The 27,327-nt window shown below is 36.3% G+C and overlaps 1 protein-coding gene across 2 annotated transcripts in view; it reads left to right on the top strand.

The window, feature by feature from the left end:
* The first annotated feature begins 4,933 nt into the window (after positions 1–4,933).
* UPRT (uracil phosphoribosyltransferase homolog) overlaps positions 4,934–27,327 on the top strand; it is a 34,568-nt gene continuing 12,174 nt past the window's right edge. For both annotated transcript variants that reach the window (XM_056130109.1, XM_056130108.1), the window contains exons 1-5: positions 4,934–5,407; positions 17,767–17,809; positions 19,757–19,826; positions 21,581–21,643; positions 25,127–25,288. In XM_056130109.1, coding sequence (XP_055986084.1) covers positions 5,031–5,407; positions 17,767–17,809; positions 19,757–19,826; positions 21,581–21,643; positions 25,127–25,288 — 715 coding nt within the window. In that variant the 5' untranslated portion in view covers positions 4,934–5,030. The remainder of the gene's footprint in view (positions 5,408–17,766; positions 17,810–19,756; positions 19,827–21,580; positions 21,644–25,126; positions 25,289–27,327) is intronic.

Here is a 27,327-nt window from a genome sequence, read left to right as displayed (position 1 = left end):
GGATCTTGGCTGTTGATGAGGTTACATGGTGCTGGGCGCAGTTTGTAGGTGTGACTGCCAAGCTACTGGAAAATGGGGAATCTGGTTAGAGGAGGCCCAGTCCCCATCCGAGAAGGCTTGGTGATCTCAGTCATGGGTCCTGCATACTTGCGTTCCTCTACAAGTTCCTTCATGTGTGAGGCTCGTCTGAGCGTGTGGACTAGAGACTTGAGTGGACTAGAAACTTGAATGGACTAGAGTATGGCTGTGGCTGGGTTCTGGAGGTTTTCGGCCGTCAGGGTTCTGCTTGGGGCAGGGAGGGAAACTCAACCCGCCCCCCTCCCAGGGGCCCCGGTGAAGACAGCCTGGTGAGGGGGCAGGAGATTGGGCCAAGAGTAAACAACTAGGACTAGATAAAATTTAAAACCTTTTCTGTTTATTTTGTTTTGGGGCCACACCTAGATGTATTCAGGGTTTCTGGTGCTCCGTGATCACTCCTGGCAGTGCTTAGGGGACCATATGTGGTGCCAGGGATCAAAATTTGGTTTTCTTCATGTAAGGAAAACACCTTAACCCCTGTACTGTCTATCTGGCCCCAAAGTTTAAAAGATTTTATTCAGAAAAATAACCATAAAAACAAAAAGTCAACCTAGAAACTTTGAGAGGATTTTTGCACATCAACAACAAGTAAACAATGTTGTTGTTATTGATAACAACAACAAAACAGCAATCATCACAATTAAGAAGGGGACAAAATACTTGATACTTCTCAAAAACATGTAATGTATGGATCATAGACACATAAAACTGTTCATCATCAATTATTATTTTGAAAATGTAAATCGAAACAAGTGATATATCACCTCACACTTGTGAGTATGGCTTATATAAAAATGTTGGGGATAACAAGTACTTTAAGGATATGAAGAGAAAAGAACTCTAGCATGATTTTGGTTGGAAAGTAAGATGGTTTCCACTTTATAAGAAACAGAGAGTCTTTCTAAAATCAAAACTGAAAATTCCATGTCATCCAGCAGTACAATTTCTCAGCATTTATCTAAGGGATAAGAAAAAAATCAACTCAAAAAGATATTTGTAGGACTGGATAGATAGTTCAAAGGACAGGGGAGCATGCTTTGCATGAATCTGATCTGCAGTACCGCATGGCCTCCAAACACTGCCAGGTGTAGCCCTGCTGGCCCCCAGCTATGCTATATTTGAGCTTGGGATTGCCATACTGGAGCACTGACTCATCAGGACAGTACAAATAAGTATCACAGGAACTGCTCTCCCACCCATGTTCCTTCGGGGGATAAAAAACAGTAACAACAGATATTTTCACCTCTATGTTCATAGAAATATTATTTATAATAGGCAAAACATACAATCAACTGATGTGTTTATAGATAGATAGCAAGATAAAGAAGCTGTGGTTTATATACTGAGGCTATCATATTAAAAGGTAAAATCATGACTTTGGGGATTAAATGAATGGGCACTGAGGTGATTATGCTAAACTAAGGTAAATAATGGGCTGGAGCGATAGTATAGCGGGTAGGGCATCTACCTTGCACGCAGCCAACATGGCTGACCCGAGTTCGATTCCTCTGCCCCTCTCGGAGAGCCTGGCAAGCTACCGAGAGTATCTCTCCTGCATGGCAGAGCCTGGCAAGCTACCTGTGACGTATTGGATATGCCAAACACAGTAACAAGTCTCATGATAGAGGGGCCTGCTCGAGCAAATTGATGAACAATAGGAGGATAGTGATAGTGATAGTGAAGGTAAATAATAGGTGAAAGATAGTTCACCTATTATTGGATAGTTTCACTATATGTGTAATATGAATTACTGAAGTACACGAATTGTTCAAAACCAACAAAACTCTCAGGCTTTGAAAGCTATAATGGTTACTTAAAGGAAGAAGAAAGGCACTAGGAAGGAAAGGGAGAGGTGTCATTCTGGTACTGAATTGATGCTGAAGATTTGGTGGTGGCTGTGCTGAGTATTATATACAAATAGAGCTGTGGAAGCTATACCCCTGAAATCCTATGCTATTTTAAACCAACGATAAGTAAAAAGAATAAGTATTTTGTAAAGTTGTTATGTAGATGAATGTGATAGATTTCTCAGTAAATGCTGCTTCCTACAACTTTAGGAATCACATAGAATTTTAGTGCTTTAAACTGAAAATGAAGTTTACAGTCATCTTAACTGTTACAAGAGGTTCTTCCAACTTTTATCTGGTTCTGCACCTTCTTCAAGAAGTGGGAAACAAGAAAACTAAACCTGTTGATTTCTACGAACTGATTGACAAAATAGAGTTTAGCTTTGTTTTCTACTTCTTGGTTGGAACACACAGCCATATGAAAGAAAACAAACAAATAAACAAAAAGAGAGAATGAAAAGGTGGACTAGAAGTAACCTAAAGACAGTAGTACAAAGTCTTAGGCATACTGGTGATGGTGAGTTGCTATAATTGTGTCCATCAAAACTATGAATATTAACAATATTGTAACCATGCTGTAACCCAACTATAATTTAATAAAATCCATTCTTCATGATCATGAAATTCTCCCATTTTCGCATCTGTTTTTGCACCAAACAACAGTCTTGGCAAATATATAAAGACTCAACCAGTATTTAGATAAATGATTTCATGAATTTGTGGGTGTGTATGAAGAAGACTGGGTTAAAAGTCTGGAGATCCTCTATTGGTTTAACTCCCCTTTTTTGGATGTGTGGCCTCGGGCAAGTCCCTTAGGAAGAATTATACGAATAACGGAGGAATGGTAATTCTCAAATTTTGGGGTAGGTTTAAGAGACAAAGTATAAAATCTTTTGGTTTGTTTTTGGGGGGGGGGCACACCTGGTAGTGCTCAGGGCTTACTCCTTGCTCTGTGATAAGGATCATTTCTGGCTGTCTTGGGGTACCATAGGTATGCTGAGATTGAACCTGGGTCAGTTGCATGCAAGGCAAGTGCCTTTCCCACTGCACTATCTCTATGGCCTCTATAGAATTTGTTTGTAAATGATAAACCAATAAGTGTAAGGTGTTATTATGATTGATCATCATTAAGTTTTGCATTTAATAGCATCTTAATTAATCTGACTAAATAAGTACATTCTCTTATGGCAATTGATTAATATAGGTGTTTTCTACAGGAGTGAAAACACCAGACACATTTGCAGTTGTACTTTCTAATTCATGTTCTTTGGCATTGAGAACATGGTGACTGCCTGATGAGACACTAGACAAAAATAACTACAGTTCAGTTTTGGTCCTGGGATGTCACACCACATCATTTAGAATTCATTACTGCATTTAATTACTGATAATCATTCATACTACATTTCCATGTATTCCTCTAGAGAATTCTTGGGCAAAGTAGTAATTTAATAGTTCCTGCCCACATCAAGTTAGATTCATCCTTCAAGAGGTCCCCAAACTTACTTCATCTACTATTTCCTTTTAGAAAAAAAACCCTCAGCATCTCCCTACTTTCCCCTTAGGAAATATACAGAGTTGTTCACATACTTCCTTTAATCAAACAGATAGTGCCCCTCAATTGCACCTGAGGCTAATGACACCCCTGGATTGTATAAGCACCCTCCCAGGTCGGGAATAATACTGACTTTAGAAAACACAGACTCTAAATAACATTCTCTGCTGGGTGAAAGGATGCACAGACTCTCTAAAGTGGGTGGAACTACAGTTATTGTCTGCATTGCAACTCTTATCATCTGATTGAATTTAAAATCTGTAATTGCAGCTAAAATGTACTGACCTAGAGGTACAAGCACAATGCCGAGAAATTGGGAGGAGGGATAGAAATTCTATTATTACCAATACAAGATCAACAAACAAAAGCAGAAAATAGAGGGCCAAATGAAATCTCATTATCCAAATAAGGCCTGAATATTCCTATTATCTATCACTCATACTTCTCAGAATCCCTGCTTAGCTTTTGTTTTGTTCCTGTGTGGAAAAAGGAATTTTAAGTACTGTCTCTTTAAAAGACAAAACAGAATTACAGGATGTCAAAATCAGAAGAGTATTTAGCGGTCAACTAGTTAATGCATTTCACCTATTAATGGGATAAGTCAAGTGCAGAAAAGGGGAGAAGCTTGTTAGTTGTTGCTCAGTCTTTTTGTGTGTGTGCTCAGAATAAGCAGGTTTCTGAATTCCAGGTTATGACACTACACAAAGGGAGCCTGTATGCGCAAAGAGAACTATTTTTTAAAAGCATAGCAGCTGGGTTGCTTGTTAAAAATAAAGATTCTTAGATTCAAGCTCAGCTCTAATGAATTAGACTTTTTAAGGAAGGGCACAAGAATCCTCATTTTAAGAAGCTCTACAGTCGTTCACATACAGAGTGATGCTGAAAAATACTGCCATGGACACTGCTATCTTAGGCCTCTATACTGAGTCTGTACACTAAGCAAACAAAATATGTTTTTCCAAAACTTCAAAAAAGAATAAGGTAATGGATCTGAAAGGTATTAGGACCCCCAGCGTAACTGTATGATATAGGGCAATCAATAAAGGAAAGCTCTGGTAGTCAAGCACTTTTGAGAAGCTTTAGTTTGTAGAGCAGTCTAGTAGAGGGCAGGCTCTTAAGAGGCCTGCTAGGTATTTATCACATTTAATCACACCCCATCTCTAGCTTTATCCTGCTTCTACCACTCACCCAAATTTCTCAATACAGAATATCTTGGAGCTCCCAGAAGAATATCAACCGAGCATCCCTAGCCTCTCCCCATATGTCCGGCTAGTTGTGGGAACCCACATAGCAGAAGTGACTCAAAGGGTTAATGAGTAGTGCTCTGCCGAGTGGCAAGAAGAGAAGCCAATAGAGCGTCTGGAAAAGCAGTATGACTGTAGTAGGCGGGGCTGAGAAATGAAACCAGGGAGGCCTAGGGGTGAGAGGGCGGCGGGGGTTAGCAGTTCCGAGGAGGCGGGGGGGCCTTTTAGAGAGCGCACTTGAGCATTGGCCCCTCTCTCCTTTATCCTTAGGCGTTGGTAGCGCGGGTTAAACCCGGAACTCGGTGTATGGCCACGGAGTTACGGTGTACAGACTCCATGCCCTGTCACAACCAGCAAGTGAAATCTGTTTCAACTCCAAGCCTCGAGCTGCCGCGACCTGGCGACCTAATCCCGGACCATGCTGGGGGAAACAGCGCCTCCGTAACCAAATCGGCTCTCCTAACCGGGCACGCCCATTCTAGCCTACCGGACAAGCGGGACCCTGAGGCCTGCAGTGGCAAGAATCTCAACTCTGAGAGCAACGGCGGCAGTAGCAGTTATGACGCACCAGTCAGATACTCCCTCTTAGGTGACTGTGAACTCTCTCAGCAGATCGGGACGCAGCTTAAACTGCTGCCTATGAATGATCAGATCCGGGAGCTGCAGACCATCATCCGGGACAAGTGAGCAGAGAACAGGAGGGAAAAGGGAGGTGGAGGGTCTCTTAGGAGTTGCCTGGGATAGGAAGTTAAAGAACTAATGGGTGTAGTGTGCTTGATCTTGGGAAACCGGTGCCAAGAGCTCATACAGCCTCTCCGCCTTTTTTTTTTTTCCAAAAAGGAGGGGGATGTCATATGATACTGAGCTCCAACCCTCTTCCTTAGTTCCTGCGTTTAACATCGCTTTGTGTAAGAAGGCGGATGCTTTTCTGTTACCCTCTGTCTTCCTCTGTCTTCTACGCTAGCACTAATCCTCGGCTTTCCCAAGAAGATAAATTCGCCCATGTAATCTGCGGTATTTCTGTCCAAGTGGTAAATTTTATAGCCTAAAAATCGACACTCCCCAGATTTATGCTGTTCTTCCAATCACCACAGGCTTACATAGAAATGGAATATAAGTAATTACAAGGAAATTTTATTGTGCTCAACAGTCATCTTGCCCCTTTAGTTTTTGCTAGTAGAAAATTTGTCATATTGACAGGGATCTTTTGTCTTGGAGTTCGGTTTCACTCGGCCACGTGGAAGCTAATCAATCTTCCAACTTTCATCAGAATATTTTAATGTAAACTTCCAGAATTTAAAATGCTCCCACTATAGTAAATGGAGGCACCATTGCTGCCTATCCGAGTCTAGTAAACTTATATGGCCAAAACTTTGTTAAAATGTTATTTTAAGGAACTCTAAATTCATGTTGTAGTTGGAGTTCCTCTAGGAAATAGCTCACCGATGAGTGAACTACAATGGCTTTCTTTACAGATTATCCTTAAATGAATAACTACTGCATGCCAAAACGTGTTTTTCAGTGGATTATTTATCTTTTAAAATGGCCACTGAGTCAGGATGCCACTCCCTAAGTGAAACTCTAGTAACTTTTTCTTCAAACTATTGTAATAGGCTTCTGATTTGTTTCCTTGCCTCCAGTTTTTTCCTCTTCCACATGTACCCACACACTACAGCAAAATCAATCTTTTTAACATTCTACTTTGATGAGTAACTGCCTTCCTCAACAGCCTTCTTTGTTTTTTCCCAGGCTACCTAATAATAAAGTATATGATCCTTATTTTATATCAGGTCCCTCTTGATGTTTCCTAGGAACTGTTTTGAAACATTCCTGCTTCTTCCCTAATATGAAATTCTCTTTAGTTTTCTGCACGTTCAAATCCTGCTTATTCTTCAAGGTCAAATCCAGCACTAACTATACCTCTACCATGAAGCTTTCCTTTATTCATTCCTCCTCAAAACTCTTCCCTAACCTTTCAAATACAGAATTCACGTCCCATTTTATATAGTAACTTGTTCATCTCTTTACATACTAGATTTTAAGTTTCTTCAGGGAAGAAATTAGACCTTTTACATTTTTTAATCCAACTTTATTTTAAAATTAATAGACAAGTGTTAAAGATTCTTTTTAAACTTATATTTTAAAATTATGTTACTAAATTTTACTTAATCGATGTTAAAAACTTGAAGTGATGCAATCTAGTAAATGAAATAGAGATATTTAAAACTAGGAAGCACAGTTATGAAGAATGCTAAAATAAAACCTGTATGTAAAACAAATAAAATGAGATGATGATTCTTGTTTTTATATATTTAGTGAACTTGAGTTTTGGACCCCAATGCAACTGTAGATATAACTTCAGGTTTCATTAAACCCTTACAAAATATCTGGAAAATTTTGTTTCTATGTGCTTTTAACTTTTTAAAAATTAACATCCTTATTGGATAATACTTCATATACCATTTTAAATGTATGATTCACTTGTTTTAAAGTATGTTAATAGTTATGCAGTCATCACCACAGTTAATTTTAGAACATTTTCATTACTCTAACAAGAATCTTCACACCCATGAACACTTATCATAACCTTAACCCACACAAAGTCTATTATGGATATATCATATAATGGACTCATAGAACTTTTGGTCTTTCATAACTAGTTTCATTTCGCATATTTTTAAGATCATTCATTTTGTATCAGTATACCATTTTTTAAGCTGAGTAATATTCTATCATGTGAATATGTCACGTTTTGTTTAGCCACACCAGGTGGTAGACATTTGGGTAGTTTATTCTCTTTATTATGAATAATATACTGTGTATATTTGCATATCAAGCTACTATAAATATTTTAGATGAGTTTTTTAATTGAGAATGATTCCTTATGTTTTGTTAGATGTCACAAAGTAGTCTTCATGACTATTTTATCAGTGAAGTATTGCTAAAGAACTTGGAAAGTTCAGCATTCATTTTATGACAGTATCAGTGCACTATGTAACTACGTTATTAAGAGAAGATCAGGTTTCAATCATAAAATGGGCATAGGATATGAATAAACATGTCTCCAAAGAAGATATGCAATAGACATATGAAAAAATGTTTCTCATCTTTTATTAGGAAAATACAAATGAAAACAAGAAATCAAGAAATACCACCTTATATCTGTGGGAAAAACTATTAACCAAAACATGATAAATACATCTTGGAAAAGTTTTGGAGAAAAGTTGGGCAGAATTTAAATTGGTGTGGTCATTATGGAAAACGGTATCAAAATACCTCAAAAAACTAAAAATATAAATTCCATATGCCAGTTATCTCACTCTGGATATTTTTTATGAAAAATATAAAGCTCTAATTTAAAAAGATATGTACAATCTTATATTTATTTTAAAAATATTTTCAATGGAAACTGTGAAGAGCCTAAGTGGTCATCAGCTAAGTATGGATAAGTAAGATGTAGTGTACATGCATGGAAATAGATAGATAGATAGATAGATAGATAATGGTATACTATTTGACTATAAAGAAAGTGAAATGCTGTTTGACTGACATTTGTGATAACATGAACAGAGACGTTATTATGCTTCATGAAACAAGTCAGAGAAATATACTCTCTGATTGCACTGACATGTGGTATATAAAAAACTAACATGAATTTTAAAAAAACACGAATTTTTGGATAAGACTTATTAATGGTTTGCAGAGGAGAAGGGGATGAAGTAGTGGATAAATTCATGACACAAGAAACAATTATGATAAAGGATAGAATTGAACTCTGCTTGGTGAATGTAATATTATATATGCGTACTAATTTTCAATAAAGTAGTCTGACATTTTACATTATAATGTAGTTTACTTATCATTAAAATGCTCTAATAGCTAATAGTTTTTGAGTATTTATCATAAAAAAATGAAAAACCTGTGTTTTATAATAAACTGGGTAAGTAAAAAACTTTTCTGAGTTTGGAAGGAAATGGCAGGATCAGCATTAAGAGTTACTGAAAAAAATTTAGTATCTCTGTGATTCCCAGCTCCCAACTCAGTAAAAAGAATTTAACAATATATAAAGCTCATGTTCTTATTTTTAAAAGCAATTCTGAGAGACCTTAATTTTTTTTTCCTTTTCTGAAAAACTCACTACAAATTTTGACAGTTTTTAATTTGTACTTATTCAGGCAAATGACAATGCTTGTATTCCTTTATCTTCAAAAAATTTGACATACCATCAAACAGGATTTATTTATGTCATCTCTTTTAGGGGCCTGGTGTAGGGTGACTCCAGTAAGAGGAACTGCATTTTCACATAAGTCTAGTTATAGAATGTGCTATCATTTATCACAACCTGTCTTCCTTGACGCCTATGCTTTTCTATATTTTGATGTGACATGGATATACAATATGGAACTGTCTGATAATAGAGATCATTGGAGTATTTCCTATATAATTTATTTTATTGTTTTTTATATTATTATGTATCTAGTTAGGGAATTCTTTCTTAACTGACTCTGGCATGAGGTAGCGGGGGTTGAACCAGAGAGACTGCAAGTTGTGAATATATGAAGCAGGTAAGATTAAAAACGTTGTCTGCACTAATTTAAAATATCTTTTTTAATATACAGTATTTGTAATGTAATGTAATGATTGCATTACTTAATATCAAGAAAATATTTTCTCCATTTGAGAATGTGATAATATAAACACTGAGTGATCAAAAATTTACTCTGTCACAATTCACTGGTGAATTTAGGAAGAGAAATTGTTCCTTAATCTCCAGTTTTTATATTTGTAATGGATTAAAACACATCCTTTTTTTTTCTGAATCCCTAATATACTATACCAGAAAAAAGGCACTTGTGCTTGAATAAAGTTTATGACCTTGTATTTAAGGGAATGCTGTATATTCATCTCTCCTCCTCCATTTTTTATTTTCTTTTGTCTCCTGAAATATTGAAGCTGATAAATATTTTCTGTGTGGTTTATACATTAGAGGGACTTTGCCATGGCCTCAGCGGGAATCGTAAATGAAAGTTGGGCAATTTAAGAGAATGAAGTCTGAAATAGCACCCAAAACATAATGTATTCAACCCTGTAACATTTTTTGTTTACTTTGAGGGGAGACAATTAACCTAAGGGTAGATGCACATCCTGTGCAGCCCTAATAACATAACATGATTTGAGTCGTCTGACTAGGTAATATAATATTCCTAACCAAAACAGTATATCTGAACTGCTTAAAGAATCTTATTTTTTTATTAAAAAAGTAGCTTCATAAAAAAAATCTTATTTTTTTTTATTTTTTAAAAATGTTCTGGGCTCCTCTACTTAGTTATTTGAGTAGTTTTGGGTGGAACCTAAACCACAAATAGTTGTACCAATACCACAGTGCTGTGCTCTTAACTAGTCTGCTCTCCAAAGAAAGTTACTTGTTCCTAGCATGGGACTTTCAGGGTCTCAGGTTTGGGGAAGATGCAGGAATCAGGGATTCTACCCAGGAAACAACCAGTAAAGAGACTGTGATCCAGCATCACTCTGAGATGGGAATAATCTCAGAATTTTCTGCTTCAACTTTTATGAAACCAAAATTTTCTCCAGGAAAAAACTTAAATTTAGTGTAAATTGTTTAAAAAATAGAAATAATTTTGGTTTTCCCATATGAAGTTTCAACTTACTTTTAGTTTAGGAGGAAGGAGGTCATGTTTAAGCTATGCATGATACACATATATTACATACAAATATATAGTATTCATTAAGCATACATTTGTAATGTCTCATTAACTATAATGTACATTGTACCTCATATGTTTAAAATCCAATCATGAACAACTTTGTAACCGTGTATCTCACTGTGACTCAATTTAAAAAAGAATCTAAAAAAACCCAAGTTAAAAAAAAATACAAAGCAAACTCAGAGGCCTTCCTCACTACCTCTTTGAATTTGCTTCCTCTGAGGTATGTGATCAACTGAACGCTCTCTTAGGAAGTCTTTCATTGCTGGCCTCTGCAATTCCTGTGACTCCTCTCTCTGTTTGTCCTGGTTTTCCCTTCTTTCACTGATTCCTTCACCTCCCCCACCCAAAAGTTCAGATATTCTCTAGGGGCCCACTCTTTGATTTCTTCCAGTTTTGCTTCCTCTTATCTCCTGCGCATATATCTCTGATGGAAAAAAAAAACTATACTGTACAGAAAGGAAATCTGGATTGACATAGTACATAACAACAAAAGAAATAAATTGAATTACTAGGGTCTGTCTGGGTTCTAAGATAAAATGGTGTTTATTCTTTATCTGACTTTGAACATTTATATTGAAATCTGAAGTACAAGTAAAAAAATCGATGATACTTTATTATATGAACTGTTTAAGGTGTTGAAAAGTAGTGACTTTGATGACTTGTACTGGGCAAGTAGTAAAAGTAAGTTTCATTTTTTAACTTTTCACATATGATTACATGTTTTCCAAGTAATTCATGGTTCATTGTTTTATTTTTGAAGGTAAAGAAAGAGAAAAATATTTATAAAGTCATCTGAAAACCATGACAATGGTACACGTTTTTTATTTAATGATCACATAAAAACAATTTATTTATGTAAGTAGAGTCTAAGTTTTCAAAACTTTCCCCAAAGATTTACTTTAAACTAAACAATCTTCTAGTTTAAATATGCTGGGAAAGCTTTTTTGTTCTGTGTACTTTTAACCTGTTTCTAAAAAAAAAAATCAAAACCACACAAGAACTGAGTTTGAGTCCGAGTCCATTTAATTCTCTTCCTCAACTCAGGTTCCCAGATAAACACAGGATAACCAATTAAATTTTAATTGAGATAAATAAATAAATACTTTTATGTATAAGTATTTTCTAAATATTATTTGGGACATATAAGATTTAACTGGGTAGCCTCTAATTTTTTTAGATCCTGCAACACTATGCCCAACACCAATTTCTCCTACGCTGAATCCTGAAAATAATCCTTGTATGATCCTTATTTTTCAAATAACACTTCATTAACTGCTAATAGATTTCCATTAATTTTGTTTTGTTTTGTTTTGCTTTTTTGGGTCACATCCGGCAATGCACAGGGGTTACTCCTGGCTTTACACTTAGGAATTACTCCTGGAGGTACTCAGGAGACTGTATGGGATGCTGGGAATCAAACCAGGTCAGCCGTGTGCAAGGCAAACGCCCTACCCACTATGCTATTGCTCCAGTCCCAGTTTTTTAAAGTTATAATAAAAGTTTTTGATTTAATCATTTTTGGAAAGGGTATATTTGTGTATGTTATGCATACTCTTAATACGATTTTCTCTCTTTATAAAAGGGGAAATAGCTTCTCCCTTTTAGAAACATTTTAATGATTTTACTTAGCAACCTTTATTTTATTGTTTGCATTTTATGTACATATCAATATGAATCATAAGGAGACAGCTATAACTAAAATTAATTCAGGAGCTGAAGAGATAGTACAATGGGTAGCATGCTTGCCTTGCATGATGCTAACTTGGGTTTGATACCCAGCACCACCCCATGTGGTCCCCTGAGTCCCATCACGAGTAATCACTAACCATAGTGAGCTAGGAATAAGCTTGCTTTATGTAAGTAACATCCCCTTACTAGAACAAAATATAAATAATAGCTTTACTCAGGTACTCAGAGAGATTCTGACTGGGAAGTAACCTGAAATATTTCACCTCTGTAAGCCTCTTTCATTCCTAAACTGATAGTAATGATGGGAACTACCTTTTAATTTAAATGACAACTGTAAAATCACCTTTTTCATCTAATATATTTATAAATTCTAGGAATTTTTGTGTAGACACCTTTATAGGGCCATCCTGGTGATATATAGTCAAGTTTCTAAGTTTGTTTTTTTTTCTTTTTTATCCTTTTCTTGGGGTTACACCTAGCGGTACACAAGGGTTACTCCTGGCTCTGCACTTAGGAATTACTCCTGGTGGTGCTGGGGGACCATATGGGATGCTGGGAATCGAACCCGGATTGGCTGCGTGCAAAGGAAACGCCCTACCCCCTGTGCTATCACGCCAGCACCCTAAGTTTGTTTTTTAAAACAAAATGAAATAATTTTTTTGCTAAAACAAAATTAAGTACCTAACTAATATTTAACTTATATGCTCTTTAATGTCCTAAATGTCTTAATTGCTAATACTGAGATACATTTTAAAATCTCCTTCCCAATTGCTTCAGTCCTACATTAAAATCTTCCACTTGAAGCTACGAAATGATTATATTAGACAATACCTCTATCTATCTAGATGTTTTTAACAAAGGGTGGTTGTCAGATTCATTATGAATAAAGAGAATTATCATAGTGTGATAAAATAGCATTTTTTGCTATAGAAATCGAACTTATAATTGTCCCAGGGGAGAATTCTTCTAATACCTTAGATAATTAGTGAAGTTCTATTATTAGTAGTATTAGTGAATGTTACTGTTATGGTAGTAATAATAGTAGTAGTAGTAGTAGTAGTAGTAGTAGTAGTAGTAGTAATGGTGAGCCTTAGCAATAAGAGGGGAGAGAAACTCTACTCAAAGTAGTAATTCTTTAATATTATAAAACACTTCTTTCTGTCTCAGTTATATGCCTTGCACAGTTATGTTCCTTATACAGTTATGAACCTTACATTTTGTAAATAAATACCTATCATACTTTTGAAAGAAAGATGAAAGGGATTCAAGTAGTTTTACTTAAGTTTGGGTTAGCTATAAGATGTACATGTTTTTAAATGTATGCAATTGCTGTAATCTCGCTTGAAATTTTAAAGTGCTATATTAAGTCTTACATAATAGAAAGGGCTGGAGCGATAGCACAGCGGGTAGGGCGTTTGCTTTACACGCAGCCAACATGGCCGACCGGAGTTCGATTCCTCTGCCCTTCTCGGAGAGCCTGGCAAGCTACCGAGAGTATCTCGCCTGCATGGCAAAGCTTGGCAAGCTACCCGTGATGTATTTGATATGCCAAACACAGTAACAACAAAGTCTCATACTGGAGACATTACTGGGCCCGCTCGAGAAAATCGATGAACAACGGGAGGACAGTGACAGTGACAGATAAATAGAAAAAAGTCTATTTTTTATAAACTCTGTATTAAGGTAAGAATTTAATTTACAATATAAATCTCATTTGTTTAACTGAAAAGGATCTCTTTTTAAAATAGCCTTTGTTTTCCATGTTATTGCAATAGATGAGTGAGGTGACAAGAAAAATATAAGATATGATTACATCTGTTTTATGAATCCTCTTTGAGGTTTATACAATCCTGCTCAAGCTAACAATAAATAGATTTATATGCCCAGAATTTTGAGCGCATAGATATCACAATTTAAACACCTGATATTTGATCATTTTAATCTGTTTTATAAATTCCAAGGAGGTATGTCATTGAATTTCTTGCTTTGTGAAAATTTTGCATTAAATTTTAGATGATTAAAATGTTTTTGAAAGCTTTATTGCCAGAAGGAAGGATTTCGTGGTGAGGTGTAGTAATTTAGTTATTGATACCATAAGCCTTAACACTATTATAATTTCCTAAACTATAATTCTAAGAAAAGGAAAAGGAGAAAATGATTTTTTGAGATAAAAGTGACATGTTATAATTTGAAGTATATAGAGTGAATAAGACTTAGAATTTTGTTTACATGAAAACATCTACATTGTTCCAGGGAGGTAACTTAATATATGGGAGATCCAAGTCTAATTCCTGGCACTGCATGGTTATTATGTGTGGTCCCCAAACTAAAAGTAAACAAATAGCAACTTCCCTTATATATGTATTATCATATATTTTATTCTAAATAAAATAGAATAGTAACTAAAAAAATAGTGACTCAAAGAATATGTGCAGCTTGATTGATCCAACATCTACTTTATGAAACTCTAGTATTAACAATGTTAAGGCTTTTAATCGGATATTGAAAACCACTATGGATTTTTTAAGTGCCATCAACTTGTATTCTAGCTGTAATTTAATTTTAAAATCTATTTAAAGTGAACAGGATAGATCTAAAAGCTATATAAAACAGCAGGAGATAGTACTTACTGCTTGAAGTGGAGTGGCTTGGAACAGTGAACACATTATTTGGAAATTAATCTATCAAGAGATGACAGTTCATATTAAGTTCTCATAGAGCCTGTTTGTTTTTAGGGCCACACTCTGTGTGCAGAGGAAATGTTCCTGACTTCTTGCTCAGGGGTTGATCCCAGTAGTACTTGGGGGAACCATGTGGTGCTGGTTATTGAAGCCAGGTCCCCATAATTAAAAGCATTTACTCAGTCATATCTCTTTGACCCCCTCAGTGTGAACCTTTTTAAGGATATAGAGAAGGTGTTTATTAAGCGAAAGTTATAAACTAGGCTTATTTTCTTGGAGACAATGAAGGTGTTAAAATTCTAACAGACTTGGATGACTGATCACCTAAGCAAATAAATTTTTTCTGTATAATAAGTTTAAGCATAGCCAATAGAAAGTCTAAAAGAAATAATTGATATGTATTCCCAAGAGGTTGTAACAGATATTTCCTTAAGACAAGTACAGACTTTCTTCCACATTGAAAACATTTCTAGATACCCAGAGAAATTCATATAGGTCTAGCAAGCAGGACAGTAGGTTCCAGTGTTTTTTATGCTTTACTGTGTTTTTTCCTCCTTTGGAGAGCATGTGTGAAGATTAATTATAGAAAAAAAGATGTTAGAGTAATAGTGTAATTTCATTTGAAAACCACAGTATGGAAAATAACCTTTTAAAATAGGCTCTCACGTGTATAAGTAGGTGTGTGTAGATAAGCTTTCTGAATTTAGAGAATATCTACATATAAGTAATACAGATATATATTCTTCCTCTTGCTCAATTATGGTCCATAATTTAGAGAGGTAATGCCTGTAATATGATAGAGCTGTGGTTAATCTAAGAAATCTAATGTCATTTGTGACTGGGTTATTTCATTGCTTTTCTTTGGCAGTGAAAGCAAATGCATCTTGGAGAAAAAGGGTTATGATTAATGGTATACTGAGATAATATATGCCTGCATATGCCATTTTGATTCTGTGTTGAGGAATATTTTAGGTGTGCTGTGGATACGCAGATGGGGATTTTGAAGCACATAACTGTAAATCAGTCTGTTTTAGTCAGATCTTCTAACTTATGTGGAAAAGGAGGAGGAACAATACCAGATTTTTATACAGAGGGAAAAAAATTCAGTCTTTTAACATTCCCTTTTTAGTTGATTAACAGCTTGTGGGTAGGTGAAATCCTGAATTATTATTCTGGATACTTCAGGATAGAAAAGCACTGACCAGAAAGAAATGAACAAGGAAATGGCAGAAAAATCTAGTGAGTAAAGGGTTTGAAGAAAGAAAATGATAAAAGGAAGAAATTATGTATAGTTTAAGAAGTTTTTCTAGCAGTACCACTTCTGAAATATACCGTGGGGGCACAAAACCACACACAGCAGAAACACTATCTTGCTCTTATGTTCACTGCAGCACTATTCACAATAGCCAGAATCTGGAAACAACCTGAGTGTCCAAGAACAGACGGATGGATAAAAAAAACTATGGAGAGCTACACAATGGAATGCAATGCAGCTGTTAGGAAAAATTAAGTCATGAAATTTGCCAGTAAATGGATGGACGTGGAGAGTATCATGCTGAGTGAATTGAGTCAGAAGAAGAGGGATAGATAAAGGATGACTGCATTCACTTGTGGTGTATAATATAATTACATTATATATAATTATACTTATGTAAATCTTAAATATAATATGCATATTATATATTAGAAGACTAATGTTCATGACTAGGGAAAACAGAGGCTAGGAGTACTGGTCAAAGGTTGAAATCAACTACACTTGTGTGGGGTGAAGAGAAGGTAAGATAGAGAAGAGAACAGTATGACAATAATAGCTGGAAATTATTACATTGGACAAGAACTGAGTGATAAAAGTAGATAAAGGGATATTCCTGATAACCTTTTAGTATCTGTATTGCAAACCACAATGCCCAAAAGGAGGAGAGAGAGAGTGCACCTGTCATAGAGGCAGGCTGGGAATTGGGGGGATGGGGTGGTGGGAGGAAAACTGGGGACTCTGGTGCTGGGAAATGTACACTGGTGGAGGGGTGGGTGTTGGAATGCTATGACTGAAATCTAATCACGAATAGCTTTGTAATATCACAATGATTCAATTAAAATTTTTTTAAATGAAAGAAGTCTTGGAAATTAGTGTGATATTTAAAGCAGTGTCAGAGAAGAAAATTTATTCCAGAAAGAAAAGGGTGTTGGGAGGATCCTTCCAGGATGGGAGATGCATGCTGAGAGTAGACTTTAGACTGAACTTGATTGTCACTCAATGCCTCTTTTGCAAACCACAGCACCCAAAAGGAGAGAGAACAAAGGGGAATGCCCTGCCACAGAGGCAGGGTGGGATGGGTCCGGGGAGGGGGGGGTGCGGGGGGGGGGGGGGGGGCGGAGTGGGGAGGGATACTGGTATCAGTGGTGGTACCGGTGGAGGGATGGGTATTCGATCATTGTATAACTGAAACCCAAGCACAGAAATTTGTAAATCTACAACTGTACCTCATGGTGTTTCACTAATAAAAATCTAAAAAAAAGAAAAAGAATTAAATACAAATTAGATGGGTTGTAATATGGGATTTCGATCAAGATGGGGGGCAGGAAATTAAAAAATCTAGTTTTCTTACAGTGAAGTTGCCTCTTAGTTTGAGCTGTGGGTTTGCTGTTACCTTCCAGGGAGAGCTTTGTTCATCTTCTGGTTAAATAATAAATAATTGGAAGATTATAATTTTTAAAACCTCCATTTGAAGGTTTATATCAAATAAGCACTTAATATCAATTATGTCATTTGATTAAAATTTCTGTATCTTTGTGAAAAATATCTTGCCTTAGTAGTAATCTATGTATTTAAACATTTAATTTGTAATGCATCTGAATATTACTTAATATCACTAGTATAAATATTAAGAAATATTTTACCTTAAAACTTTCCTCTAGACTAAAACTTGTACTCCTTTTTTTTAGGACAGCCAGTAGAGGGGACTTCATGTTTTCTGCGGATCGTTTGGTAGGTGGAGGATTTCCATTCTCATTCTGTTGTTCCTTGTGATATAATCACATTAGGTTTAAGGGGAATTCTTGTTTGGTAACATTCTGGGTGTGAGAGATTATTCAGGTAACCATCTCACTAGGCTTTTGAAGTTTTGTTGCTACTGTTGCATGAGGTCTACTCCAACTCATTTTATATAAAACTATTTCCCATTAACTTATTCTTTGTAGTTCTGAGGTACTACTATCCTTCAAATAGATTTTGGTAAACTGACCCTGAGGAACACTTAAATGCCTGATCTTAGATCAGTGAAAAACATTTTAGGAAACTAAAGAAAACCAAAGAGAACTGATAGTTACCTTTGTCATACCATCTGATGCACAAACACTAATACTCCTCTTGTGCTTTACATGGAAGAGGTGTAGTTTATTTTTCATTTTTGCGTGTGTGCTTTGTCAGTATGTGAAGTATTAAAGTTGTCTATTAGTGCTTTCTTTAGTACTTTTGTTAAGAACTAACAAAGCCCATTTCCTATCTAAGTGTGATCTGAATTGTTCTCAGGCCAAATTCAGTTGTCCTTAGGCTAAGATCTGTATTTCCTTCTTGTGTTTGTGTCCAGTGCCTAATATGACACTGACACATTTTCTGCTCTGATTATTAGTGTTTACCCATTAAAAATACTGTAATCATGTGAAGCACTCACTAGGAGTTACAGCAGTGCAGAATATAGACAGGGTCCCTGATCTTGTGGAGCTTACAATTTAACAACTGTTGTATTTAGTTGAGGAAAGAAATAAAAGTGGATTGTTTAACCTCATAAGTATAATCATTAGTAGAAGATAACTTATTAAAGGGAATATTGTGGGCAGGGAGATGAAAAAGACATGACATTTTTAAATTTAGATTTTTATCTTGGGAACGTCTTCACTCCGAAAGAGTGTAGAAAATTCCTGTTCTATTTTGGACTTAAATATTTTTGGTTCAGAGGTCACTTCTATTTATAATTATTTGAGCATGAAGGTGCAGTAATAACTCTTAGGTTTCATATAGATAATATGTAGTTAGTATTCCCAGAGTGATAGATAATTCTATATACTTTTATCAAAGCAAGAGAACAGGTTCAAAAAGGAATGAACTTGTTTCTGGTGTGGTTGAGGTAGGGAAAACTGAGGTCTTATTTGGTGTTCTCCGGCAGAAAACGGCTTCTGTATATATTTTGCTTATCTTATGCCCTCTTTCTATACAAAGTAGCAGTCAGGTTGATTGTTATAAAAATTGTAGAATGATTCCTTGAAAGGCAGGTGTTATGTATTAGTCAAATAATATCAACAAGGACCCATGGCATAGCCACTTGAAAAGATGGTAACTGTGTGTTCTCTGTTCGCTGCAGTTAGCTTTGACTATCCTGATATTAAAGTGACTACTGTGACTATAGTACTGTCAGTCCAGGCATCATGTCTTACGAATTTCTTGTACACTGTGTCTTCTAGCACATGGGTGCTATTGGATTTGACAATAATTTTAGTCTGATTTTGTCACATTTAACTTCCTGACATTAATATCTTTAATTGTTTATATTCTATTTACTCTTATGATTTTATGTTCTCTCATATGTCATGAACACACTAATTTCCGTTGCACTCTTGTAAGAAATAGTTCTACAGGTCACTTGCTATAATTTTACATCTCTCATTTTGAAGCATGAATTGACTGAATCAGAATCAGAACACTCACTCGAGCTTTTTGGTTTAATAGTATGCCTAACCAAGGTTGGATACCTACCAATGAGAAGCCTGGCTTAAAGATCTGTCTTTCCATGTAACATATGATATGGGTCCCCATCCAATCTGCTTAAGCTAAATGCTTGCTCAGTATGTTAATGCTTTTTGGCCAAGTATTCGGCTGAGGCTAAGCTACAGGAGATTCTTGGCAGATTCTTAACTCATTCTTCCTTTGACTCTCTAGATCAGACTTGTTGTGGAAGAGGGATTGAATCAGTTACCATATAAAGAATGCATGGTGACCACTCCAACAGGTAATCAGAACCATTGCTCTCATAATCTCACACTTCAGAGATAGAATTGGGGGCGGGGGATAGAAGGAATATGTGAGTTAATCTGTTTAAGCTGAGGAGTCTAATGAAGCTTTTTGTTCAAAATTAAACAAAGACACATTTAGTAATTTACACGATTAACTTTTTGTTAATGGATTGCTTGTCAATTCGAGTTAAAGGCTAATATGTATTCTTCAACTTGGAGGTGTTGCCTTTGATGGTAGTCCTTTGGGTCCAGAGTTAAGAATTGTTGGCAGCTTATCTTTACCTCTGTGTTGAGGCTGCTGGTTTTAACTAATGGGTGAACCTGGTTTAACTTTGAAACTTTAGCTAAAAGAATGAGAAGTTTTTTTCAACCTTGTAATTATATGAGAAGGCTTATTTACAATGTATGAAATTCACAATAAAATAATAAAGCAATGAGAAAAGAATGAGGAGTTTAAAAAGAATAAGTAAAAACAAAACTAGATAAGGTGCTTTGTTCTACTGTCTAATAAAAAGCAAAAACCCCTGTTTCAGGGGCATGGAATAATGGAATAATGGAATCTTATCTACTCAAAAATTACCTTTATGAAAAATGGAATTGAGCGTGCTGCATCTTAATTGACACAAATTCAGGATGAAAACATGTGTGAAACAAATATTGTTAACAAGTATTTCAGCCTCTGTCTTCTGCTTTCTTTATGGTGGAGGTGGGGGTGGTGTTGGCACATACTCAACGGTGCTCAGGGCTTACTCCTGGCTCTGTGCTCAGGGATCACACCTGGCAGTGCTTGGGGGACCATATGTGGTGCTTGGAATTGAAGCTTCATGCAAGGCAAGCAAGGCTGTGCTATCTCTCTGGCCTTGTATTCTGCTTTTTAAGGCAGATGGAGACTCATAAAAACAGACAGAATGAAGAGGGAGAGTCTGCTGTGGTTCACGGTAGGGAACCCGTTTGAATTGATGAAGTTTTTTTGTGGGTAAATGATTAAAAGTTTGTGTTTTATGCTCTTAAAAGTTCAGTAACTTTGCACACCAAAAGCAAAAATGTTGATAAAATTGTAGCCATGTTACTGCAACATTTTTATGCTCAACAGCTACATTTTAAAATGTTCAAGTTAGAATTTTTTGGTGAATTAGAAGGTGTATAATTTCTACTTTGCAAACTATGTAGACACCCACCTGAAGAATGTTATTTATATTATTACATAGTGTTCAAAGTCAACTTGACATTGTTATAAAGCTTTTAAAAGGAAGATGTATTGGACAAGACATAATGGTTTTATAAGACTTGAAGTGAAAATGTTGCAGGGGTGTTACAGCATTTACAGTATTCTTGTACTGCAATGATCCTCCTCTAATTTCAGCTTGAGGAATCCATACTAGAATATAATACTATATGTATAATGGTAAGTCTTATTACCACTCGATGAAGTACATTACTCTCAATTATCTATACAGATGGTTTTAAACTTTTTTAAAGCTAATGTTGGTATATAAAAGTGTAGATGTCTATGTTTTAGGATTTCAAAGCTTCATACCCACTACCAAAGTATCAATATCCTACCCACAAGTTTCTTATGAAGAATTAAGAAATAAATGAAAGTATGACATTTTTCATTACTATCTCAGAGAACCTAAGATATTGTGTGTCTGTACAGGGTTGCTCTATATCCATCAACTTTAGAACTTTATAATAAAAGTAGGTTGCTTCAATAGAGGAAAATAAATTCTTTGGTTTTATTCCCCAACAGGGTACAAGTATGAAGGAGTGAAATTTGAAAAGGGAAATTGTGGGGTCAGCATAATGAGAAGCGGTAGGTTTGCATGTATATAATTTTATCTTTGCACACATAGAAACAGTTGCTATTTTCCAGGGTAGAGGTGAGCTCCTTTGTTATTGTGTCCTACCTTATTGTCTTTTACACTCATGGCCTGAATGTTGTTGAGTTTCACTAATTTTATCTATAGAGCATCTTTACAGACATTTTCAAGATCAAGCTAACTTTCGAAGAGATTGATTTGGAGGGTGTGAGGATAGAAAAATGTTATAATGCTATCTTGGGTTGAATGGGACAGTTTGAAGGCCAATAGCATAGGATTAAAATTCAAATCTGACTCAGAATTCCAACTCAAAATACCTTTACTTTATAAATCTTTTTTGGAGTAATCCTACCCTGTCAGGAGTTGGAATGAATGTTTTATTTTTAGTTTTGTATTTAGTGTTTGGACAAGTAGGCAAAAGCACTCGCTATCATTAATTCTAGAAATTTCCAATTGCTGATCTTATAAATATTGTGTTTCTCTTTGAGTCTTATTATTCTTTTAAGTCAACTTTTGTGCACCATAATCACATGCCTTAACCTGTCACATTGGGATGGATAGTTATTTACATTTAGTAACTTAATTGACTTTTTAGACTCAATGTAAGATATGGTAAAGGCCAAATTGCATGTACTAGAAACAGATAGATTATTCTTTTTCCCCTAGTATTGTCATATATCTGTATATTTGTGTTTCTTGTTTGTTTGCTTGCTTGCTTTTTAAAAGATTTTAAAAATTGAACCACTGTGATATAGACCCTTACAAAGCTGTTCATGATTAGATTTTAGTCATACAGTGTTCTGACATCCACCCCTCCACCAGAGTATGTTTTCCAGCTCCAGTATCCCCAGTTCCCTCCTATTACTGCCCCTCCCCCGCCACCCTGCCTCAATGGCAGGTGCTTTTCTTCTTTCTCTCTATCTCTCTCTTTCTCTCCCTCCATCCCTCCTTCTCTCCTTCTCTCCCTCTTCTCCCTCTGTTTCCTTTTGGCCATTGTGGTTTGCAATACAGATACTGAAAGGTTATCAGGTATATCCCTTTACCACTTTTACCACTTTTAGTTCTTGTCCAGCGTGATCATTTCTAGTTATTATTGTTATACTGATCCCTTCATGTTTTATACATAGTCACATTCCCTTTTTCTCATCTTAGAAGTTCTGTTTGTGAATAATTGAATATCTTTTTTGAGGGGGGGCTCACACCTGGTGGTGCTCAAAGGTTACTCCTGACTTTGCACACAGGAATTACTTTGGCAGTGCTCATGGAACCATATGAGACGACGAGGATCAAACCCACCCAGGTGGACACCTTACAAGGCAAATGCCCTACCTTCTGTACTATTGCTCTGGCTGCATAATCAAATATGTTAAGGAAGGCAGAAGCTTTTAGCTCTCTATTTTATGGAAGGTAGCTCTTAATCAGTGATCGGATTCTCAGGATAGTGTTTTTCTACCTTCTAAAATCAGTGAAGAAAGTCAAGATGGACTTTTAAGATAAAATTGCTGCTCTTTCAGTCTGGCTTTTCGTGCCTAAAGAAGGCAGCATGGTCCATGTGCTTCTAGTGTATATAACAGATAACATGGACTGATGCATTGAAGGTAGATTTTTGTTTTGTTTTAATTTCTGATTATTTTTTAAATACAAAGTTATTCGTGATTGTGTTTCAGATTTACACTATTACAACACCAATTCCTTCAACAATGCCCATTTCCCTCCATCAGTGTCCCAGTTTTCTTCCCATTCCCCTGTCTGTCTCTGTAGCAGGCAATTCTTTTCCATCCCCTCTCCTCCCCTCCTCTCCCCTCCTCTCTCCCCTCCCCTCCTCTCTCCTCTCCTCTCCTTCCTTCCCCTCCCTTCCCCCCTCTCCTTTCCTTCCCTTCCCTTTTTTTTGAGAGGCCACACTGGAAAGTGCTAGGGATCACTCCTGGTGGGGCTCAAGAGACCATATGGGTGATAGGATCGAAAACAGCTCAGTGCCCTACTTACTGTACTATTGCTTTGGCTCCCCTTTTCTTTCTTTTCTCTTTAGCATTGTGGTTTACAATACTGTTACCGATAGGGTATCATGCATGTCACTTTAATGTTCCCTTTCCAATGCTATCCTATCCCCCCATCCCCAGTGACAAGCTTCTTACTAAAGACAGGCTCTCATATTCTTTATGGACAGGTAGTTTTTATTTTTATTTTAGTTATTTTGGAGAGAGTATTACACTCAGTGGTACTCAGTGCTTACTCATTTCTGCACTCAGGGATCACTCCTAGAGGGACTAGGGGGAGTCATGTAAGATGTTGGGGATCAAACCTGGTCCACCATGCACAAGACTAGCACCATACCACCTGTGCTCTCTCTTCAGCGCCCTTGACAGATATTTTTAAAATTTTTTTTATTTTGTTACCGTGTATTTACACAGTTATTCATGACTGGGTTTCAGGCATACAATGTTTCAGCACCAATCCCTTCACCAGTGTCTACTTCCTTCCACCACAGCCGCCCCCCTCGAACCCTATTTGCCTTCCATTAACCAGTCTGCTTCTTCATGAAGCTCTTTAGTGTGATGTGTATATGTAAAGTTTTTGCACTGGGGTTTATAGTACTGTTGCTGATAGGGTTTCATACATAGCACTTTACCACCTTTCGGCACCACCTCTTCCTCCCAGTTGAATGCTTCCTACCACTCAACAGCTAGATTTTAAGCTTTGTAATTATACTGGTTGATTTTAATATTTATTAGAAATTTTTTATTGATGCTAGTGATTGATACAAAGTTTCTTTAAATAAATTAAAACAGTTCATTTAAATAAAAATATTAAATAAAATATACTAGAATAATATTTATAAAGCCTTGAAGATGGTGTGGAAATGAATGACTTTTAACAAATACTTTAAGAAACTCGTAATTAAAAGTAGCTTTATGATCAGATACCTAAGGTCTTGGTTGCATTTTTTATGAAGGAGGGGAAAAGTTTTTAAATTGTTTACCAGGAAAGCCACTGCCGCTGAAGTCATTGTCTAAGATATTTCCCAAAGAGGCCTTGATCTAAAAGAAGCTCCTTTGGTCTGTAGCCTCTATTACATGCATCTTTTATATTTTTTAGATTTAATTTAAAAGTAAGTGTTGTAAATACATCTTTAAAATAACAGCACAGAAATGTTTCTTACATTGGAAAGCTCAAGGAGCAGCTTAACAAAATCCCTTATTTCCTGTAATTATGGAAGCTTGGCAACTCTAGAAGCCAGTAATGAAACCCACTTAGCTTAGTTTCACTGACTAACACTTAACCTAGTTTCACTGGTCTGTGAGATAAGTATAAAATAAGAAGATATCAGAAGTAAAAGCTGTTCGCTTAAGTAAAGTTGCTTCCATCTTGACAATGTTCTTTTTTCAAAGTACCACTCACAAACACTGCTTTGACTTCTTGGACTTTCACTCTATCCCCCCTTAACCATTTTTTCCCTTTTTATGTCGGTTTTCAAGGTGAGGCAATGGAACAAGGTTTACGAGATTGCTGTCGATCCATACGAATTGGAAAAATCCTGATTCAGAGTGATGAGGAGACACAGAGAGCCAAAGTGTATTATGCCAAGTTTCCCCCAGATATTTACAGGAGAAAAGTCCTTCTGATGTATCCAATTCTTAGTAAGTGACTTGAGCTTAATCTGTAACTTTTGGTTAAGATATATATTCAACATAGTGGCAGTTTCACTAAAGTAAAAAATCCACTCCACTGCCCAAAACACAAAAACTGTTTCTCAGTTGAATTTGGAGTTGCCCAAGGATGTTCACTGGGGAATTTTTATTATGTAAAAATGAGAATATCTATTAGTCAAATTTTATTACCTCCAATGAGTCGTCTTTAATACATTGAAGTAATGGATCTAATGAGGCAGAATATGTAGAATACAGAAAATATTGAAGCATGTTACCTCTACAGGCAAATAAGTATACATATGATTTTCTCAAATATTTATGCTCTCTGAAGGTAATATTTTTTCTCCTATTATATTGTTTCCTAAGCTTTAATCACACATGCAACACTGTGGGTCTCAATACTGAATAAATTTAGAGCTTGTTTTGCATTTGAATACTGAAAGTATTTGTCATATCCATTATTGAAAATAAAAGCCCTGATTTAAAAAAAGACACATTCAATGAACGAATGAAGCTTTACCTGTAGTACTTTTTACAATATATTTTTTAATTGAAGCACCATGAGGTGCACAGTTACAAAGCTGTTCATGTCAGGTTTCAGTCATACAATATTCCAACATCTATCCTTCTTCCAGTACACATTTCCCACCGCCAATGACCCCAGTTTTCCTCCTGACACCCCCACCCCAAACCCCACCACAGACTGTCTCTGACTGGCAGGCACTTCTCTCTCTCTCTCTCTCTCTCTCTCTCTCTCTCTCTCTCTCTCTCTCTTCTTTTGTGGTTTGCAATAGACACTGAGAAGTTGTCATGTTTGTTTCTTTTTTAAATTTTTAAATTTTTTTATTTTTAATGAATCACTGTGAGATACAGTGACAGACTTACAAACTTTCGTGATTACATTCCAGTCATATAATAATCCAGTACCCATCCCTGCACCAGTGCTCATTCTCCACCAGCAATGTTCCCAGTATCCCTCCCACCACCCCCATCCTCTCCTGCCTCTGTGACAGGCACATTCTCTTTTACTCTCTCTCTTGTGTTTGTTTCTTTACCTATTTGCATCACACAGTTCTTACCCAGAGTGATCATTTCCAGCTATCTTTGTCATAGTGGTTCCTTCTCTGTCACAACTGACGTCTTCCTCAGCACTTGAGGCAGTCTTCCAACAATGGGTCATTCCTCCTGATCCTTGTTTCTACTGTCTGTGGGTATTGGTCACATATTATGTTTTTTAATATCCCACAAATGGGTGTAATCATTTTATGCTGCCCCTCCCTTTCTGACTCATTTCAGTCAGCATGATACTTTCCATGTCTATCCATTTATAAGTGAATTTCATAACTTCATTTTTCCTAACAGCTGCATAGTATTGCATTGTGTAGATATACAATAGTTTCTTTAACCAGTCATCTGTTCTCAGGGTGCTTGGGTTGTTTCCAGATTCTGGCTACTGTGAATAGAACTGCGATGAATATAGAAGTGCAGGTGGCATTTCTGCTGCGTGTATATTCCCAGAAGTGGTATTGCTGGATCATATGGAAGTTCAATTTCTAGCTTTTTGAGAAATGCCCATATTGTTCTACAAAAAGGCTGGACCAGTTGGCATTCCCACCAACAAGGAAGGAGAGTTCCTTCCTCCCTGCATGCACGCCAGCACTGGTTGCTCTTGTTCTTTTTGATGTGTGCCAGTCTCTGTGGTATGAAATAATATCTCATTGCTGCTTTGATTTTGATCTCCCAGATGATTTGTGATGCAGAGCATTTTTTAATGTGTCTTCTGACCATTTGTATTTCTTCTTCGAGGAAATTTCTGTTCATTTCTTCTCCCCATGATGGGGTTGGATTTTTTTCCTTGTAACTTTTTACCAGTGTCATATATATCTTGGATATTAAACCCTTATCAGATGGTATTGCATAAATAATTTTCCCAATATGTGGTCTATCTTAGTATCTTGGTGACAATTTCTTCTGAGATGCAGAAGCTTCTTAGTTTAATGTAGTCCCATTTGCTTTTCTTTGCTTCC

Source organism: Sorex fumeus, unplaced genomic scaffold (assembly GCF_029834395.1).
Source record: "Sorex fumeus unplaced genomic scaffold, SorFum_2.1 ptg000073l, whole genome shotgun sequence".
Classification (NCBI taxonomy): Eukaryota; Metazoa; Chordata; class Mammalia; order Eulipotyphla; family Soricidae; genus Sorex; species Sorex fumeus.
This window is presented reverse-complemented; position numbering and strand designations above follow the sequence as displayed.